Genomic DNA, 19,336 nt, shown 5'->3' on the forward strand with positions numbered 1-19,336 from the left:
TTTCTGTTCCTTTTAGCCCACTGACGCAAACGGATGTTGCGATAGGCGGGTAAATTTGAAAGCGAGCGGTGACTGCAGCAAAGCCGTTACCGATGAATGGAGGTTACTCGTATCTGATTAAGATCGGCCGCCAGCTGGGTCGGCTTGAGAGAAGACATTAACGGTTGGTAATATACAAGCTCTTCTTGCGGAACCAAGGCGCGGTTGGCAGCTACTTTAAGCTTTTCCGGTCAGCAGCGCTCCTCCGCTTTTTCTCGGAGGAAAATTAAAGCCGCCGTCTCAGTTTTCCTTACACGAGAGAAAAATCCCCGGTTCTTTTCTGCCCCAAAGGAAAATTAATTTTATATTACATATTCTAATTCGCTCTTGCAAGCGTTTGCTCTGCTTACCGCCAAATAAATAGGTTCAGGATGGCAGCCCTCTTCGTGCCATCTGAGGAGTGAGTCCAGAAATCCCCTTTTGGGGAGGCTTCGTTCTGTCGAAGGAAGGCAAAATTGTACGTGTCCCGGGATAACGTTGCAGGATCCAATCTAGAAGTCCCTTGAAGAGATGGGCTCCATCATGAGTCCCAAAGCTCGGAAGACCAAACCTCTAGTCCCGGTGATTGATCCAGATTGGATCCTGCAGAAAGAGAGAGAGAAAAAATATTCAGCAAATGCACTCTACGCTTTTTTCCCCCCAGTTTCTCCCCCCCCCCAATTTTTTTAAAAATCCTTTTGGTGGGTGCAGGACTGGGAGTGAGTTTGCTTTGCAACCAAGGGCTTTTTTCTGCTGAATCTTTTCCAGTATATTATCAGCGGAGGCTTTTGCCACCCATCCATTCCAATCCTTTTTGCTGCCATGGACAGAACCATATCTGCTTTCCCTTCTACAAGTGTATCAAAAGAGTGTGGTGTCCTTCTGTGTTACAGTTTTCCTTACAATAATGAGGCGTAGTTCAAGTACCAGTCGAATCAGTTGCCGGCAATCCATCCAGCCACTGAGGGTGCAGGATACTAATAAGACGGGACTTCATACACCCCAACCGTAAGACACTCAGATTCCTTTAGTTGAGGTGGCATTCATTTACTTGGCTTAAATTTCCAAAACATGCCTGCTTGAAAATATTAATGTCACTTGTGTTTACCTGTTACTGTTCGGTATTCTATGTGAAAAAAATGGTTAATTAGATAATTTCACTATTTTGTTTAAGCTAGGATTAAAATATGGTCTGTTCTTTAATTTACACATGCAGTAAACTAGAGTACAAAGTACATAAATATTAAGCAATAGACCACATTTAAGTCAGATATGTAGCAAAAATTAAAAGAGCAGATTATTGGATGGCATATAAAGATCATTTAAGTTTTTGGTGGTTTTTAATAATTTATACAATTAAATATTTTCTTTTCAAGGCAAGAGAGAAGGACAACGTTTGGAAAGCAGAGTGTGGGAAAGCACGCACCAGGGACATCAGAAAGGAAAAGCAGTTTTTTTGGCAGAAGGTAATTCGCATTTCACTTGTTAGGATTAACTTGAACACTGCAATGTTTCAGTATCACTTCCAGTATGGATGAAATTTTTATTCTACTAGAAGAAAGAGCATTAAGGACTTGGATAGTTTTTAGTGCAGGAAAGACTTGCATCAGGAATGGAAAAAAAGTATTAGGATTTGTGCTACTATTCCTTTTTAAGTTCCTGGAGCTCTCGAGAATTGGCAGGACTTTCTCTAAAAATGTGCCCTGGCCATTTTTGAGGGGGACCTTAACATATCAGGTCAATTCTCCTATAGTTCTCAGATCAATGAAATTTGTATTACTCTGTCTTATATTCGCAATATAAATGGTGGAAGATTTTCAAATGACAAGCTTAATTGCCATTCTTTTTAGTCTTTTAAGTCTCACTTGTTATAAATTGTATTTTCCATATTTAAATAGTTTTGTAGAGATAAAATGAATAATGCCATAGTTAATCTGGATGCATATTTTGTGATTTCAATTCTAGGACTAGTGGCCCTGGGAGCTTACGGAACAGCCAATATGGTGCTTTTGGAAATACGGAGAAAATCAAGGAGCCTAGACCGCTTCATGACAAAACATTTATTCAGCAATGTATCCGTCAACTTTCTGATGTATGCAGCACTTGTTTAATTTCATTAGTTAAATCTCTCTTTTATCAGAATAAATTGTGCCTGTTAATCAATGAACTTTGGAAAAAGCAAAGTAAAAATAGCCTAATGGGCCAAGAAATAATAGGCCATCCAGGTTTTTAAAAAGGTATGAATTACCTTCACATTTTAAAATTTCAAATACTAGGAACTATTTCACTTTTCACACAAAAAATGCATCTTAGAACTGTCAGCAATGTATTTTAATTACAGCCAAAATACATGTAAATTTTTGTTGATTAAAATACATGATTAATCTGCAAAGTTCTCTAATTGAATAATAATTTGGACCATATAGAGTTTTGGATTGCTCTGTAAACTGTCATAAAGCCCAAAACAAGTAAGACTTTTAATTTTTTTCCTAGTTTCTTACAACAAATGGATATTATTCTACAATCTCTGTGAAATTACTCCAAGCTCCTTCTGTTAAGGACTTTGTGAAAATTTTCAGCTTTATTTATGAACAATTTTGCCCTTCATGTGACCTTTCGGGTTCCAAATTTGAAGAAGAAATCCCAAGAATTTTCAAAGAGCTTGGGTAAGTACAACCTACCCATTTAATTAATTTCACCAATTAAAAAGAATATAAGTAAGAATATTTTGTGGATGATACATTTCTTGATTACATATTAGAAAATTACCATCTCCCAGAGTTTATCAAGGTTCGTAATTATATTTCATTTTAATTTTGTAATATTTAGACAATATATTCTTATAAGTAGTCAAACTATTTGTATTACAGGTAGTCTCATTTAGCAATTGGGACAGGCAACTTGGTTGTTATGTAGTTGCTAAATAGAAAATCATATGACCACAACTGTGCTTATGATTTCAGCTTTCTTTAGCTTTACAGCATCAGAAGGATGCAAACCCAAAGAAGCCAGGTGAGCCCAAATGGCGGGGAAGGTTTCTAGTACGATTCACAAGGACATCAGGTAAAAGGGCAAATATTATAGCCTTTTTTCTTCACTTCCCCCGCTCTTTGGAATGCTCAGCCTGGTGCTGAAATATTTAGCAAGGGAAAATGCTTATATTTACATTCATTGGAAAGGCAGGGCTTACATGAAAGTAAACAGGTACAATGGGGAATACACATTGAAAGAAATGTCCTAGTGCCAGCTGTTTTGCCTAGTATGCTCCAAGCCCTGAACCCCTTAGTGGGCAAAAAGAAAAAAAAAGTTGAATATGTGAAACTGATTATTAGTCATGAACAGCAGTTACTAAAGTCACAGTCTGAGCTTGTCCAGAACAGACAGCATGTGCTAACTGACTAATGTGACACAAACACTGCAAAGATTGTAAATGTGGGCACTGCTCAGAAAGTTACTTTTTCATCACTGTTGTAAAAACAGTCACTGCCTGAGACTAAGTGAGGTATCTTGTATTGTTAACAAGCAAATTACATAGACACTCCTGGAATGCCTGCCAGGAATTTAGCTTGGTTTAAAAGGAGACAACTTTATACAGCTAATATAACTATATATGTCCTCCCTACAAATGATTCCTGACTTCAGTACAATATTGACAGCTGGGTTTGCAAGCTGTTATTTTATACTGGCATGATTATCTAGCTGTGTCATATATAGCTATATCCTATATAGAGAAAGGGGAAACCTTAAGTTGTTCATAAGAAAATAACGATGGGATTCTTAACATTCATTTTAACTAGTGATTTTATAGATCTTTTTGGGTCTGTTTAGCTTGAATTGTATCTGGCATTTTCTTGAAAAAGTACATTTTTTTACAGAAAATCTTTTTCTTACAGTTATCCATTTCCTTTGTCGAAAAGCTCTATGTATACAGTGGGTGCTCCTCATACGTGGCCTCAGATTGTAGCAGCTCTAGTCTGGCTGATAGATTGTTCCAAGGTATTATAGATAACCGATTATATATTTAGCTACATTTATAGGTACAGTATTTTCTGGCATTTCATCTAATTTTGATCTGCTTATAAATATAGAAGGGATACACTGAAAGTATATAACTGGGTTAATGATGTTTGTAATATATAATGTACTGTTAGAGCTGTTGTTGCATATTTGTTGCCATATTAATTTTATCAAACAAATAGTGATAACAAATTTGCAGTCAATAATTTTCAGGCAAAGGGCTACATTTGAGTTACATGCCAGGAACTCACCAAAAAGTAGGAGACCAAAAACAAAATAAATTTCATTAAAAAATAAATATGTTTGTATTAATATAAATGCTAATAAATTTAATAATGTTTCTGATTGGCAACAATCTTCAGAAAAATGGATAGGGAAACATAAATTGTATTCTGATTAATTCAGAAAAAGGAAATAGCAAGTATGCTATACTATTACAGTAGGAAACATTCATTGTGATTATGTCATTGTTTGTATCTTAGTTGTTTACTTATATGAAAGAAAAACCACAGTCATTTGATGAAGAACAGATTTTTGGAGAGACTGACGATGAAATTTTGCATAACAAGGTATTTTAGCTCTTTCTCCCTAAATTGTGGAATAAATATTACTTGCTGACAATAAAATGATGTTGTAAACAGTGCACGTTTGCATATGGAACTACCTGTGACAACTTGAAAGCAGCAAAATACTTTACTAACGTATTTGCAAATACAGGTGCAACGAAGGTGAACACTGAACAAAGCATGGAAGTCAGTTTATATCCTCTTACACAGACTCATCGCCCCCTTTCCCCTTTGTCCTAGCTACATTTTCACAGTTTTTAACTGTGTAACCCACATTGTCTCACATAAGTTCTACTGTTCTTGTTCCCTGCTTGTGGTTAAAGCTGGCATCGTGTTTGCTAGGCTTGTGATTTCACACAGCTGACAGTTAGCTTGTTACCTGTTTTTGAAGACAGCTTACAATTTTTCCAGTTCATGCATTTATGCTAAGCATTTTAGAAACAATGAATACTTCATCTTGTTTTTGCATTTAATAGTTGTATATATCAAAATTTGTTATATCAATAATGATTATGATTAACATTTAGTATATGTTGCTTAGGAATAATAATATACATCAGGTATATTATTAGCAATAATAATATACCTGATGTATATTAAAGGTTACCATTTTTACTAACTGTTTTGATGTAGGAATGTGAAAGCTTTCCTTAACAGAGATAGAAAAAACAGACCCAATCTGTAATGCAATACTGTTTAGCATATTTTTAAAAATCCCTAAAACTAAACTGATTTTACAATTATGTCCTCAGCTTTTTGTGGACTACTGTATAAAATGTTATGACCATTTCATGAAGAGTAGAGACAATTTTGAAGAATTCGATGCTGAAATAGATTCCAAATTAAGTGAGTAATTTACATTGCAAAATGTTTTTAAAAAGTAGTTATTACTATGAATCTTTCACCATTTGCTTTTTGCAGTTTCTCAAACTTCTTTAAAAAATAGTTCACCAAGCTATTAATGTAGAATATTTCTGTTTAAACTCTAGTATCCCCCCCTCCATCATCTCACTTAATCTACAAATATGAGATTAAGTAAATTTCTGTACTATTTCTCAAGATACTTACCGTAGATTGATGGCTAGAGCTTATGTGGCTAAGGAAAGTATTTTTGTGTTTAACTCTAGCAGAAGGTTGTTCCCACTCCCACCATTTTTTTCTCCTGAGAAGCCCCAGATAGCATGGGAATCCTTTACTCCATAGTGCTCTCCTGCTCCATATCACCCACATGCCCAGAGCTCTTGCCCATCACCTGCTTGCCTGGGATTCATGCCTCTTCCCCTGCCATAGTCATGTTACGTTTTCACTTAGCAACCACAACATGGTCTGCCATTTTTGCCAGCACTAAGTGATACAGTTGCATGTTGTGGCACTTTATGACTACTTTACTTAGTGACGGAAATGCACTGAAATTATAACAATTGTTTTTTTTTAAATGGTTTAAATCTGGTATTTAATGAAGCAAAATGTCAACTTGTTACCCAGCGTATACTTTTTGTCTCAATTACTTATTCCAATTAATAACCAAAGTTATAGAGCACTTGAGTGATTAAAGGATTACTTTGATCTTTCTTTCAGAGGATCTGTTTCAGGTACAGGGAAAGAATTTAGCGGCCTTAGAAGAAGAAGAAAAAAGGTTGAAGGAAGAGATTGCAAAGCGTGAAAAGGAAAGAGAAAGTGAACCAGTGAGTAATTGTGTACGTAGCTCTGGGCAGATGTATTTATAAGTCTGATTTTAATTAACAGACTACAATTCCATCTTTTTGTCTGAAAAAGGACCGTTTAGAGCAACTACGGAGACTGAAATCATCTTTACAGGAAGATGCTAAACGATATGAGGCTTATATGGCCAGTTTGGAATCTCTCTCAAACAACTTCAGTCAAAAGAAAAAGAGTACTACAGAGGAGCAAGAAGCTGCTGGTAAGGAGAAACTGTACACAACATCACTAAATGTATAGTAACAGTATAGTGTGTCTCACTATAATATTTTAAAAGAAAACATTGAGTATTTCTCACCTCAAAGGAAAGATCTAAACAGAAGTAGAGAATTTAATTACATCTTTCTTAGTACTAGTAAGTTTCTCATGCCTTTTAGTAGATTCTTCTTATGAGATCAAGTTCCTAATATTTTGAAATTTTATCCAAGTAACGTTAAGCTTCAACTTATGTTTTAAAAAACTTACCTGCTTTCTTAACAAGATTTTATTTTTCTTGAATTTTAGCCATGGAAATTGAAGCACTGAAACAGGAAAATTCACGTCTGGTGGTCATTTGTGATAATCAAAAATATTCCACTGCAGACATTGAGAAACTGAATTCTGAAATAGAGGAGCTGAAACAAGCAGTAAATAAATTAACCAAGGAATTTGAAGTAGAGCAGCGGCAACTATGGAATGAGGAATTAAAATACGCAAGAGGAAAAGAAGCAGTATGTATAGCTAAAACAAAAGTTTTGAACATCTGACATTTGCATCTGGGAGACTGCTTTATTTTGCATAAACTGAATTAAATAATATTTTATTCTGCTAGTAGAAAAATAATTAGTATCTATAACTGTCATTGTAAAACCTTAATTTGCTGAAAAATATTTATCTTCTCTGGAAGTTTCTAAGGTCACCTTTTCTCTTTATCTCATCTAAAATATCTTGTATTTTTTGGTGACTCTTTTTTTGGGGTTCACTAGTATATTTTATAAAATAACCTAATGAAAGCGTCTCAAACCATTTTTAAATCAATACCTTTATCTAAATTATTTTCAGACATGATTTTAATTTCTCTTTACATTTCACCACCATTCTGTAGCAAGATTTCATTTCATCTTCATCTAAATGAACCTGCTATAAACCAAATTCACAAGATTATGATCCAAAAAGGTCTTTGCTAATATTTATACCTTAATGGCCAAATCCAAAAATCTAAATCATATTTTTGAAAGGATCTATTTCATTCAGAAAAGTGTGAATTGGAATTTTCTGTCTTCATGTATTAACCAACTTTAAATTGCCCATCAAATCAAAAGGGACAAAAACTTTTGATAATTTGTCTTGAGTAATTTTAATGTTTTTCAGAAGCTGAGAAGATACAACAGCTTGCACTAACATTTAAATATAGGCATAGAAAAGACAAACTTTGAAAATGCAAAACAATGCTATGGTTATGAAGCAATTCCAGTTTTCATAGACTTCATTAGCTGTAAGATTCTTAGGGTATGCTTCTTAATTTTGTTTGTTCTTTATAGATTGAAGCAGATTTGACAGAATACCATAAATTGGCTCGAAAATTAAAACTAATTCCTACAAGTGCAGAGAATTCAGATGGTCTTGATTTTGAAATTAAATTCAATCCTGATGCAGGGCCTAATTGTCTGTTTAAGTACAGAACTCAGATTCGTGTAAGTATAAGCTCACTTTTCATATAAAGTTCTTTTAGGTAATCGTTTTCTTTCAATAAATGAACATAATATTTTAATAATCCTTAAAGATGAAATTCATTACTCTTATCACAATAAGTGCCGGGGGAAATTGATATCTTATTTATTATGCAGAAAAATTGGTTTAAGTACTATGTATAGATTGGAATATGTTAAAGAAGGGTTAAAAATCTTTGCACATTAGATTGGATGCTCCCTTAGAACATCATCACTGAAAGGGCTTCTGCTATCTTGTTTTGTTAATCAAATTCCTATTGGCATCTGATTGGCTACTATGTGGAACAGAATGTTTGACAGATAGACCATTGGTCTGATCCAGCATGGCGATTTCTGTGACTTTATAATACAAAACCTCTCCCTGGAGTATGAACTAATGTAAGAGTTTATTGGGAAAGAAGATTGCCGTATCAGTTTATAGGAAGATCTTTTATATATTATATGCATGTGCCATTTATTTAAAGTATTTCTTTCTTGAACCCTGTAACTGGATTACTTCACTGGAAAACTTTGTACTTTTTTCTTTATTGTGTTTATATAATTATGGCAGGCTCCCCTTCTGAATCTTATAAACAAGACGGAAGAAGAGATTGCAAATGCAACAAAGAGAAAAATTGGCTTAGAAGATACCTTAGAACAGGTCAGTTCCTAATTATCTCTGGTCTAACGGAAAACCAGCTATACTGTATAATGTAATGCAATCTATATTACTTCTTGTTTATCTATACTTTTCTTATTCCTAATCATAATTCAGTGCTCAAAACAAGTATAGGGTTGCTAGGAAAGGAAAATGATAATAAAAAAAATGGACAATGCAATCTAAATTTCTAGCTGTTCAGTAAATACTCCTATAGATCTTCAAACTGTCCTGTATGTAAGCCAAAAGAGTTTCAAATGTGAAAATGTCAGCTGGATTCAGAATTTTTTTGAATTATTTAGAGCGTATTGTGGGAAGTTTTCATCTATTGCCAAAAAATGCAGACTTGAAAGCAAAGGATGTGAACTGGAGGCACCCTTGACTTTCAGTACTAACATCCTTTATTAAATAATATTCTTTAAGGTAAATACAATGGAAGCTGAAGAGAACAGCATTGTGAAAATGTTAAGAGAAGAAATACAAAAACTGGAAGATTTATGTCAGCAAAAGGCAAAGGTATTGTACTAAATATGATATATGCTTGTAAGTTCATCTCTATATAAATCATTATTAAGAGGTTTTTTCTGCTAAGAAACATTGTACACATAATGTAAAGAAACATGCTGGTGTGGTGGGTAAGGTGCTTAACTAGAACTGGGAGAACTGGAGTTCTAATCCTTTCTGACTCATAAAAACTAGCTGGGTAAAGTATTTTCAAATATATTTTAGCTAGAATAAAAATTAATGATCTAAAACAGTGGTCACTAACTGGTGGTCTGCGAGAAAATTTTGATGGTCTGCAGAGAAATCGCTGCATTTCTCTCGAGCCCAGCCAAGGTTTCCTGCGCCGCTCACACTTCAGCACTTTGACTCCAGAGATAGGATGGGGTCCTGCAGGCAGTTGCTTGGCTGCCTGTTAGCAGAGAGAAGCAGCCGGAGTCAACCCTGATTTTGCTGTCCATTGCAGATGCTAGATCGGCCCCCTGCAAACTCATCTCTCAGGGAGCACTCGCTGAAGTGGCACGGGAAACTTTGGGCGGGGTCCTTGAGAGACGAGAGTTTGCAGGGGGCAAATCTAGCGTCTGCAATGGACAGCAAAGCCAGGGTTGACTCCGGCTGCTTCTCTCTGCTGTGGTGCTTCTGGACGCAGTTTAACCCCAAGGGCTCCAAGCCCCAAGCACCCCCTCATCAGTTTCCTTCAGCAGCTCCCCTCCAGCCGGCAGGTCGAGCCCAGTGCCGGTTGTCGTATGCCAAGCCAAGCCCTTCATCTACTTCAAGTCATATCCCATCAGAGGGACCCCACAAAGCCCTCACCACCCCTTCCATCCTTCTGCCCCCAGCCATGGTGGATGAGGTGGATTTTGGATCTTTTGGATGAGGTGGAAATACTGGATCTTCAGAGGTTGGGTGGCTACGGCCAGGAAGAAAAGGAAGAAGAGCAGAGCGGTTCCAGGAAGAGGAGGAGGAGGTTTCCTCCTCCTCCTCTTCCTGGAACCGTTCTGCTCTTCCTTTTCTTCCTGGCCGTAGCCACCCAATCTCTGAAGAGGTATCAGAACAGGTATAAGATATCCTGGAAGTATCTTTGCCCAACTTTTCCACACAAAGCTGACTGGCTCTTTTCCCTTCTTTCCCTGTGGCTCTTTCTAGGGGGGAAAAAAAGACCCCTTCCTTTTTTTGTACCCAGCTGGTGGTTTCCAGTGTTAGCTGCCCAAATCCCCTTTGATTGTGATTTTTTAAAATTATTATTATTTACATTGGCCGTCCCTTTCTGGACATCTCTATTTTTCTCATTGATTTTTTTCCCCCCAACCATTACTTTCCCAAATCCTCCATTTCCAACCTGCTTTTTTTTTGCCTGTGCGATTTAAAAATAAAGATTTAGAAACACTGGGATTTAAAGACTTCTATTGGATTGGTGGATAAATCCCAGGCATGAATATGCCTATATATTTAAAATGGGAATAAGTACAAATTCTTAAAAGAAATTTAGCATGAAGCAGGGGAACTGAGATTTGTTAGCTTTGCTTTCTTTGCTGCATTGCCTTGATTATGTTGTGCAAAAAATAATAACGGTGCACCAGTTAAGATTCTAAGTTGATGCTGATTAAATTTAAAAAAGGACAGTTATGAACAGTGTACTGTAATGTAGGGAAGAAATAAAATGGAAAAAAGCTGTAGTGCTTCCTGGATGCGGTTTACCACTCTGAGCCTCAGGCGGCAGGAGACAAGGGCTGCCTTGCTGTCACCAGCTGGCACAAATATACCATGGTGAAGATGGAATGCTGATGCCATGCAAATGCAAGTAGCGCTTCATTCCCGCACCTTCCAGCCATTGCCACTGCCATTTTGGCCTGCTTGGGCTGCCCCCATCCGTAACATAATTGTTGTTTTTTAATTTGTATTTATATGTATTTGAACATATAAACTGTGCCTGTGAACCGCCCTGAGTCCTTAGGGAGATAGGGCGGTATATAAATTTGAAAAATAAAATAAAATAAATAAATAAACAGCACCAGTATCTCGTTCTGGCCAGCAAGGGCTGCGCTCCTTTTTGCATGCTGCCCCATGTGCAAAGTTGCACATTACACGTGCAACCCCCTTTGGTGGAGATTTCCAGCCCAACCATGGCCCGGTCCAATATTCCACAGCTGTGGTAGTCTTCATTTTCCTTCACTCAGATTGACCAAGCTTCTTGAGAGAAGGAAGACAAGAGGTTTCCAAGCTCTGTGCCTGGACCAGGCACTTTTTCTCGGGCCTCCCACCTGGAGGCCGCGCAGAAGCAGACAGGTAGGCCCTAAAGGCGGCTGACCCTCTCTCCCCCCCCCCAGTGGTCCAAGGGATTTAAAATTATGAGTTTGGTGGTCCCTGAGGTCGAAAAGGTTGGAGACCCTTGATTTAAAAGATAAATACATACAACAATTCTAACAACATAGAACTGGAGCAATGTCACTATATTAAACTTATAATGCTCTCTTCTTGCAATAGATACGGTATATCTGTTTCATAAACATGATTAAGTTCTGAAGTATTAATCCATATATGTATTGCAGGAAGTTGTCGAAGAAGAAGAAAATAGTAAGAAGGAGCTGGAGTTGTTGGAGACACATAAAAGTTTGCTTTATAATGGTGTCAATGAGGGTGTCAGTGAAGCCATGAAGGAACTACATGAAACCCGATGCCGGTCAGTTTAACTTTAATTAATCAAAGATTTGACTTAGAATGTTTTCTGAGTTGAATATGTTATAAACAGTGCACATTCACATATGGAACAACTCAAGACAACAACTTTTTGGATCAGGTCTTTTTTATACAATATTAACAATAATAATATAAATAGTATGTGAAATTCTAATCTTCCAACTTCAAATAATAATAGTCTCATTTCATATTCCTTTTACATTTTCCCTTTAGTTCATTTAAGCATAAATAACATTTCTTCACACCCTGTGTTTATTATCCCTTAATAAATGTTGTCATTCAATATTTTAAAAATCACCCATATTCTACCATAACATCAATATTCCAAATGTATAAGATTACTAATAATACCAATTATTAACAATATTCAATCCGTCACGGGAGTATATCTCAAGGTTCCCACCATTTCTAATCCTTAATATTTTAAATTCTCCACCAAGGAAGAAACAGCAGTCAGGAATGGGTTAATGTCTGTTAGCTGCTTGGACTGAATGCATATTGTTAAACCACACCTCTTCCTGTTGCTTACCAGCTTTTAGCTTTCCAGTCTAGCTGGAAAGATGTTTTTCTTTGAGCTGTCCATTCCTGACTCTTTTTTTTCCTTGAAAAACAGATTTTCCTTTTCTATTTTTCTCTGGTTTGCAATTTGAAGTGCTGTGGCTTGTTCGTTCCAGTGTGAAGGGTGATTCAGCCTGAGCCCGCTGAAGGCTCAGGCTGAGGTTGGCTGAGGACCTCTGGGCAGCTCTCACAGGCTTTGCCTCGAAAAGCTGACCTGCAGGGGATTCGAGGCTTCTGTCCCCCTGCGCTTGTCTAGAGGGTGAGTGAGATTGGCACCACTGGAAGCTGCTTCAGGCAGCGCCCACGAGCCTGCTCCGTAGCGCTGACCTGTGTATCGGACAGAGCAGCAAAGAGGTTCGGCGATTATTCTGGTACCTGGAAGACCTTGCAGCGACCATTTTTAAGCCAGTTTGTGTTGTGGCAGTCATTTTGGAGCCACATGGCGGTGCGGTGGCCATTTTGGGAGCCTCGTTGAGGTCACAGCCATTTTGAACCTGCATCTGGGAGGCTTGGCAGCCATTTTGAGTGCTTCGGTTTGGCAGCGGATCTTCAGCAGCACAGTTTTTCAGTTCGGGTAAGACTGATCCTGAAAAGAAGCCCCAAGAGCATCCTTTTATTATTCTTCAGCCTGGAGTTCACGTGATTACCCATGTCTCCTATTTGAGTGTCTAGCGGTCCAAGGTAGACCTAACGAGGAATTTGCAGATTCTTCATGATCAGCAAAGCTCCTCTCCTTCCTTCACCGTCCCTACAGGACAGCTGTGACCCTGAAGGGTCTCCTGGCAGCGGTTACCAGATGGATTTTCTCGGGATTCAACAGAACCCACTATTTTCTAGCTGTTCTTGCCGCGGTTGCAACCGGAAATTCCAGTGCGCTCACAGACACAAACACACACACACACACACCCAAGATAACAACTTGAAAGCAGCAAAGAAGTTTATTCACGTATTTGCAAACACAGAAAGTAGACACGAAACAAAGCATTAGCTTTTATCCCCTTACACAAGTTCATTTCTCCCTCCCCTTTTTGACACAGCATCCTACTCAATTCTTCTAAAAGCCCCCTCCACCTTTGTTCAAAGAATTTTAACAAGTTCAACAACTCCTTCCTTGCTAACATAAACTCTATTGTTAGTTTTGTACTTCCTTTGTTTGTGGTTTCAGCTGGCATTCAGGCTATAGATATGTGGTTCTTAGCTGTTAGTTGCTACATACAAGTAATTTTGAAACAGCTTATAATTGTTCCATTTGACATATCAAGCATTTACCTTTTTAGAAACAATATCAACTCCATTTTCTTATACAAAATAATACATGATAATTTTCTTTTAAATGATCATTTTCCTTATATTTAACACATATTTATATATTCAATTTATAGCACCACCCATCTCAGTTTGTGACTGGGCAGTTTACAATTAAAATGTAAACAATATTTTTTTAAAAAAATCTGCAAAATAAAATAATCATACAAGCAATAGGCAATGCAATACAAATATTAATCTTAGTTAAATGGGAAATTTTTCAGTGAAACATGTTTAGATTTTGGAATGCTACATGTGTATATTATAGGCTGTTCATACAAATCTTGAATTTACAGATAGAAGGACAGTTTTTCAATATAAATAATGCAATATTCTCTTCACCTTCCCTCTTCTGATATTTATTCCTCAGATATCAAGTGGTTATGCAAACAACTTCAGAAGAGAAAAGGAAAATGGATAAAAATATGCAGTATCTTCTGGAACTAATATTTACTCATCTTGAGACAGTTGAGGTAACTTGTGCTATTATATACTACTAAAATTATCAGTGTGTACCTTTTAACTGGCGGAAAGTTGCATCATAGGGCAATTTTTTTCCCCCAATCAAAATGCTGTATTTTTCGGAGTATAAGACGCAGCTTTTTACCCCAAAAAAAGAGTGAAAATCTGGCTGCGTCTTATACTCTGAATGTAGCCCCTCTCCCCTGCCAGCCCCCACCTTTTGGACATTTTCAGGCAGTTCCAGGCGGCAGGGATCTGGGTCGGGGCACAGCCTGAGGAACAAACCTCTTCGGGATAGTTTGGGGGGGGATTTGCCCAGAGCCTTTGGTGAACAAGGTGGGCCCCACGGTTCGTGGCTGGTCACCACTCTGGCCGCCCAGCGGGAAGCTCAGGTCACAATGGTTACGATGGCTTCACTCCCCAGCAATGTGAGGAGCCGCTGCTGCCACATCTGCCTAAGCCCTCTCCATATCCGGGAGCTGAGCTGAGTAGGAGCTCCTAAAGTGAAACATCCCTCTTTTCCAGCCACCGCTGCCTGTTGGCCTGATTCCCCAATGCAATTCTCAGAGCTGCGTTTTAGGCAGCGGCCAGTTTCCCTGCAATGTGCAGCGGGGAATTGGAAACTGTTCTAGATTCGGTGAGGGGATCGCAGCGCTCCTGCCTGAAAATGCTTTCCTTCCTGTTGCACATTGCACAGCTGTACGCCCTCATCCTCCTTCTCAGCAGACTCATCTCTTTCCTCCTGGCCAGAACCACCACCTGAAATGCGATGCATTCATGGGTCTGCCGTCCGAAAATACTTTCCTTTGGAATCAGGATAGATTCCAAAGGCAGCTTTCCTTCCCGATTCCAAAGGAAGGCGTTTTCAGGAGGCAGACCCATGATCCCCTTCCTGATTCCAAAAACGGGGTGTGCAGAGGCAAAAAAAACGCATCACGTTTTAGGCGGCATATCTGGCCAGGAGGAAAGAGAAGATAGATAGAAAGAGAACAGATAAAAAGATCTGTGCTGCTCATTATCAAAATCAAGTGGAAGTGTGGACATGGTTGATCTTGATGCTGGTAGGCAGAGGCAAAATTCTTTTTTCTTGTTTTCCACCCCAAAAATTAAGGTGCGTCTTATACTCCGGTCTGTCTTATACTCCGAAAAATACGGTACCTCTTATGGGCTAATTTACAGAATTCTGGGCCTCTTAGGGCTGTTTCACTGCTGCCAGGCTGCTGCTACTTCTCCTTCAGCACTGCTACCACACTGATCTCCACTGTCAAACTATCCCTTTCACTTATTTTAGGCTTCTTTATACATGTTCCTCCTCATCTCTCAATTCAATGGACAGGAGAGAGAAAGATAAGCATTCATGCGTTACAAGAAAAAGGAAAGCTGGGCAGAGAGAGCAATCCTTTAACAATGGAGGAACTTAAGATATTTGAAGAAACAAATGAAGCAGACATAGAATCAAATCAGTGACCCATCTCTCGATTCCTTAAACAAGGCAGAGGATCTCTCTTTCCTTCTCCCATAGATAGACCATAACACAGAGGACCCAGTTGTTCCCCTTAAATCCAGGTGATTATTGTCCACAAGAGGGCCTGTCTAGAGAAAACCATTTATAACTTTCCTCACAGTTTAAGTTCTAGCTAATCATATTGGGAAAGACAAACATTCCCATGCAGAAACACCTACCCTACTCCAACTTCCCCAGAAATATTTAAGTAAATCCTAAAGATGGTTCCAAGTGCGGAGAAAGACACTGGAAACATGGAGACTACTTGGAAGGATGGTTTTAATGGTGGACAGGACCACATGGTTGGATTCAAATCTATCTTAGTTTCTAATTTCTATTATGAGTAGAACATGAAAGAACATACTTAAATCATGCCTTCCCCTTCCCTAAATTTACAAGAAGGAGAAGGGCCAGGACAAGAAATCTTCCCTATGAAGAATGGTTGGTAATGTTCTCTGCCTATTCTTCAATTTTTACAAATCTGTTCAAGCATATGGAAGTTTTCAAGATACCTTTCACATAAAACTTCTGTTTTTATAACATTTCATAATTTTGTACTGGTTTTATAGAAAAAAAATTGTCTACAGATAACAGCTGCATTTTACATTGCCTCTTATGCAAGTTCTGCATTTATAAAATCAAAACTATAAGCACTAAAATATAATTATTACCATTTTCTTCTAGAAATACTTGACTGAACAGAATATAAAAATTGACAGAGAATTCAATGAATTTGTATCTCAAGATCCGCTGATGAACTTGAAAGAAATCCTAGATAATTACAAAAAGAAGATGAGTACCCTGTATACTTCAGACACTGAAAATAACGTCTGTATAGTATAGAAATGCTCTAAAATGTTTGCATGCTATGGCAGTGTTTTATAATGTTTTGAATTGTACCTTTTGTTCATATGAACTTATGGTATTTGGAGGCTATCTCTTTTTTATAGTTCAGTTATTAGAACCAATATTCACTGTTTGGATGCATAAATACACTAGGCCAGAAAACCTGACTCTGTTTTATGAGTATCAGTACATAGACAATGATAAATGCTCATGGATTCAAATATTTTATATATACTTGTTTTGTTCTTGAAAGCACTAATTAAAATGCAAAAAGTATGACTGAAAATTGAGTCACTAATGTAAAGGCTGTAATTGCCTACCAATTATCAACATGGGGAAACCAGAGGTTTAAATAGTTAATATTTCATAAAATCTCAGGGCAAGATAAACCCATGTTATTGTGAAATGAGACAATTCACCTCATGGCCACAACAGTAGCTGGACTAAAGTTCATGCTGAATGCTGCCCTGTTCTGCGAATTGCAGAAAATATAGTCATGAAAACTATTTTGAAATCGACAATGGAGGTTTAAATAGTTAATATTTCACAAAATCTCTGGGCAAGAAGATAAATCCATGTTATTATGAAATAAGACAATTCACCTCATGGCCACAAGAGCTGGGACTGAAGTCCATGCTGAATGCTGCCCTGTTCTGCAAATTGCAGAAAATATGGACATGAAAACTATTTTCAAATCGACAAAAAAGGAAAAAGTGCAACACAACTCTGTTCTTACCTACTAAAAAATCTACTTGGGTTCCTTATACTTTCACACAAAAAAATCTCAGCAGAAAATATGTTTTCAATTACAATACATTCTTCGGATTCTTCAGCCAAATTAATGGTAAACAGTTCAGTGAAGGTGTTGAAACTGCATTTGCTCTAAAAGAAAAGCTGACAATTCATTAGGAATAATAAACATTGAAAATAGAGGTGCCAATATAATGCCCTTATCCAAAGAATATCTGGAATATTGTGTGCATTTTGGTTGTCCTAACTCAAAAATCACAAAAGTAGAGCATCAAAAGATTAGGATGGGCTGGACCAATTTCCTACAAAAAAAATATGACATTTGGGCTGTTTTTGGCCTAGAAAGGAGGCGGATGTGACTGAAGTGTACAAACTTATACATGATGTGGATTAAGTGGATGAGAAGCTAATTTCCCTTTTTCAAAATTCTGGAATTGTGGGTGAAACTGAATACTGGAAGACTACAGACAAAAGATCAAACATTACAAAACATGTAATTAAATTTTGGAATTGGCTACCACAAAGTGATGTGCTATTGACCAACTTGGTTGGTTTTTTTAAAAAAAGATTGGTAGCATAACTGCCTTTGAACAATTTGCTAGAGAAGAGTTTGCTTGTGCAATTGATTGGCCACTGTGGGAACAGACTAGGCTAGACAGGCCAGGCGTCCAATCCACTGGTTATGTTCTTAAACAGCAGGTATTTATTAAATTTATACAGGTTATCTAGGGTACTGAAGGAACAAGCTAATGTTCTGGTAAAACTTTATGCAGTATCACTAGAGAATTCTGGGAAAGAGTGAAGCAAATGATTGCTAGAGGAGGGAAAATATTTCAGTAGGCATCAGGGAAAAATGTCTAGCAATGAAACCTATTCAACAATGAAACAAAATGCCTTAAAGGTAGTGGACTCTCCAGGAGGGGAGATATTTAAACAGAGCCTACATGACTTTTGTCAGGGATGCTATAGTTGTGGAGACCTGCAGTGGGTTGGATGTCCAATGTAACTTCCAACTCTGACATTATATAAGTCTATATTAACTTGCTGATCTTCAACCAACAGTGGGTTGATCAATAATGAATAATGACAGGGAGCTGAGGCTCCAAGTTCGTCTTTAGAAACATGTTTCTCCTTTAGGGAAAATATAATATTCTACCTTTTTAATATTTCCTAGAATACATTTTCCTAGGAGAGGGGTGGGTGCTAACTTCCTACAAACAGAAACCAGAATGAGTGGGGCAAAAACTTTTTTTAAAAAAAACACCAAAATCCAACTTATTACAGTATTTTAAACTTATAGATAGCTTTAACCAAAAACTGTCTAGTATTGATCTCACCCCATTCCTAAGGAGTCTGTAAGGGGAGTGCATAAGAGCACCAACATGCCTACTGTTCCTGTCCTAATGTTCCCTTTGATTGTATACAATTTCATATAGTTATTACATACTTATGGTTTTATATATATGTGCTTATATATCGTATAGTTATTTCATGCTTATGCTTAAATATAATGTGACAAATAAATAAATAAAAAAATAGATAGGCACTGGTTTATTTTAGGTTATGTGTTTTATTTTGTATTGTCTTCATTTTCTTATGTTTTAATTTTTTGCTTCTGCTCCACCCTTCTTGAAAAAAGTGAACGTTATTCCCTCGTCCCAAAGTGCAAGGCACCTAGAGCAGGGCTACCCAACCAAAGGGGCTCCCCAAGCAAAGTTAGCTGGGGTATTCTGGGAATTGAAGTCCTCCAGACTTAAAATTGCCAAGCTTGGAGACCCCCTGCTCTAGAGAAAGGTAGTTTTTGTTGTTCTCCTTGGCTCCATGGAGAGCTCTTCCCTCTTCCGTGTCTTGCGTCGTAGAGCAGCCGCTTGGCATTTTCGATGTTGTTTCGCTCGTTACGGGGAGGACAAGTCACTACGGGGGCGTTGTCTTTTCTCGTAAGCTTCACTCCGTCGGGCCACTCCTTCCTGCCAAGGAAACGAAACTCCCGCGACCGCTTTCGTTCTTCGTTTGCCCCGCGGCTCCGTCTCGCTCTACGCCTCAGCCG

The 19,336-nt window shown here is 37.8% G+C and overlaps 1 protein-coding gene across 1 annotated transcript; it reads left to right on the forward strand.

Moving 5' to 3' along the window:
- The first annotated feature begins 36 nt into the window (after nt 1–36).
- On the forward strand, nt 37–18,839 carry NDC80 (NDC80 kinetochore complex component). Its single transcript, XM_058177446.1, has 17 exons — nt 37–163; nt 912–1,026; nt 1,395–1,484; nt 1,984–2,110; nt 2,512–2,684; nt 3,912–4,014; nt 4,518–4,604; nt 5,354–5,447; nt 6,180–6,286; nt 6,378–6,522; nt 6,825–7,030; nt 7,841–7,993; nt 8,580–8,669; nt 9,090–9,182; nt 11,717–11,847; nt 14,098–14,200; nt 16,378–18,839. Exons 2-17 carry the CDS (start codon nt 926–928, stop codon nt 16,534–16,536), a joined length of 1,962 nt encoding a protein of 653 aa, XP_058033429.1. The 5' UTR covers nt 37–163; nt 912–925; the 3' UTR covers nt 16,537–18,839.
- The last annotated feature ends 497 nt before the right edge of the window (nt 18,840–19,336 follow it).

The sequence above is a fragment of the Ahaetulla prasina genome, chromosome 3 (assembly GCF_028640845.1).
Source record: "Ahaetulla prasina isolate Xishuangbanna chromosome 3, ASM2864084v1, whole genome shotgun sequence".
Lineage (NCBI taxonomy): Eukaryota > Metazoa > Chordata > Lepidosauria > Squamata > Colubridae > Ahaetulla > Ahaetulla prasina.

What these genes read in the sequence shown, in the direction of transcription:
- NDC80 (XM_058177446.1), top strand. Translation starts at nt 926, where the DNA reads ATGAGGCGTAGTTCAAGTACCAGTCGAATCAGTTGCCGGCAATCCATC. An exon ending in AGCAGTTTTTTTGGCAGAAG is followed by an intron (nt 1,485 to 1,983) that starts GTAATTCGCATT and finishes TTTCAATTCTAG; the next exon opens with GACTAGTGGCCCTGGGAGCT. An exon ending in AGAGGAGCAAGAAGCTGCTG is followed by an intron (nt 6,523 to 6,824) that starts GTAAGGAGAAAC and finishes CTTGAATTTTAG; the next exon opens with CCATGGAAATTGAAGCACTG.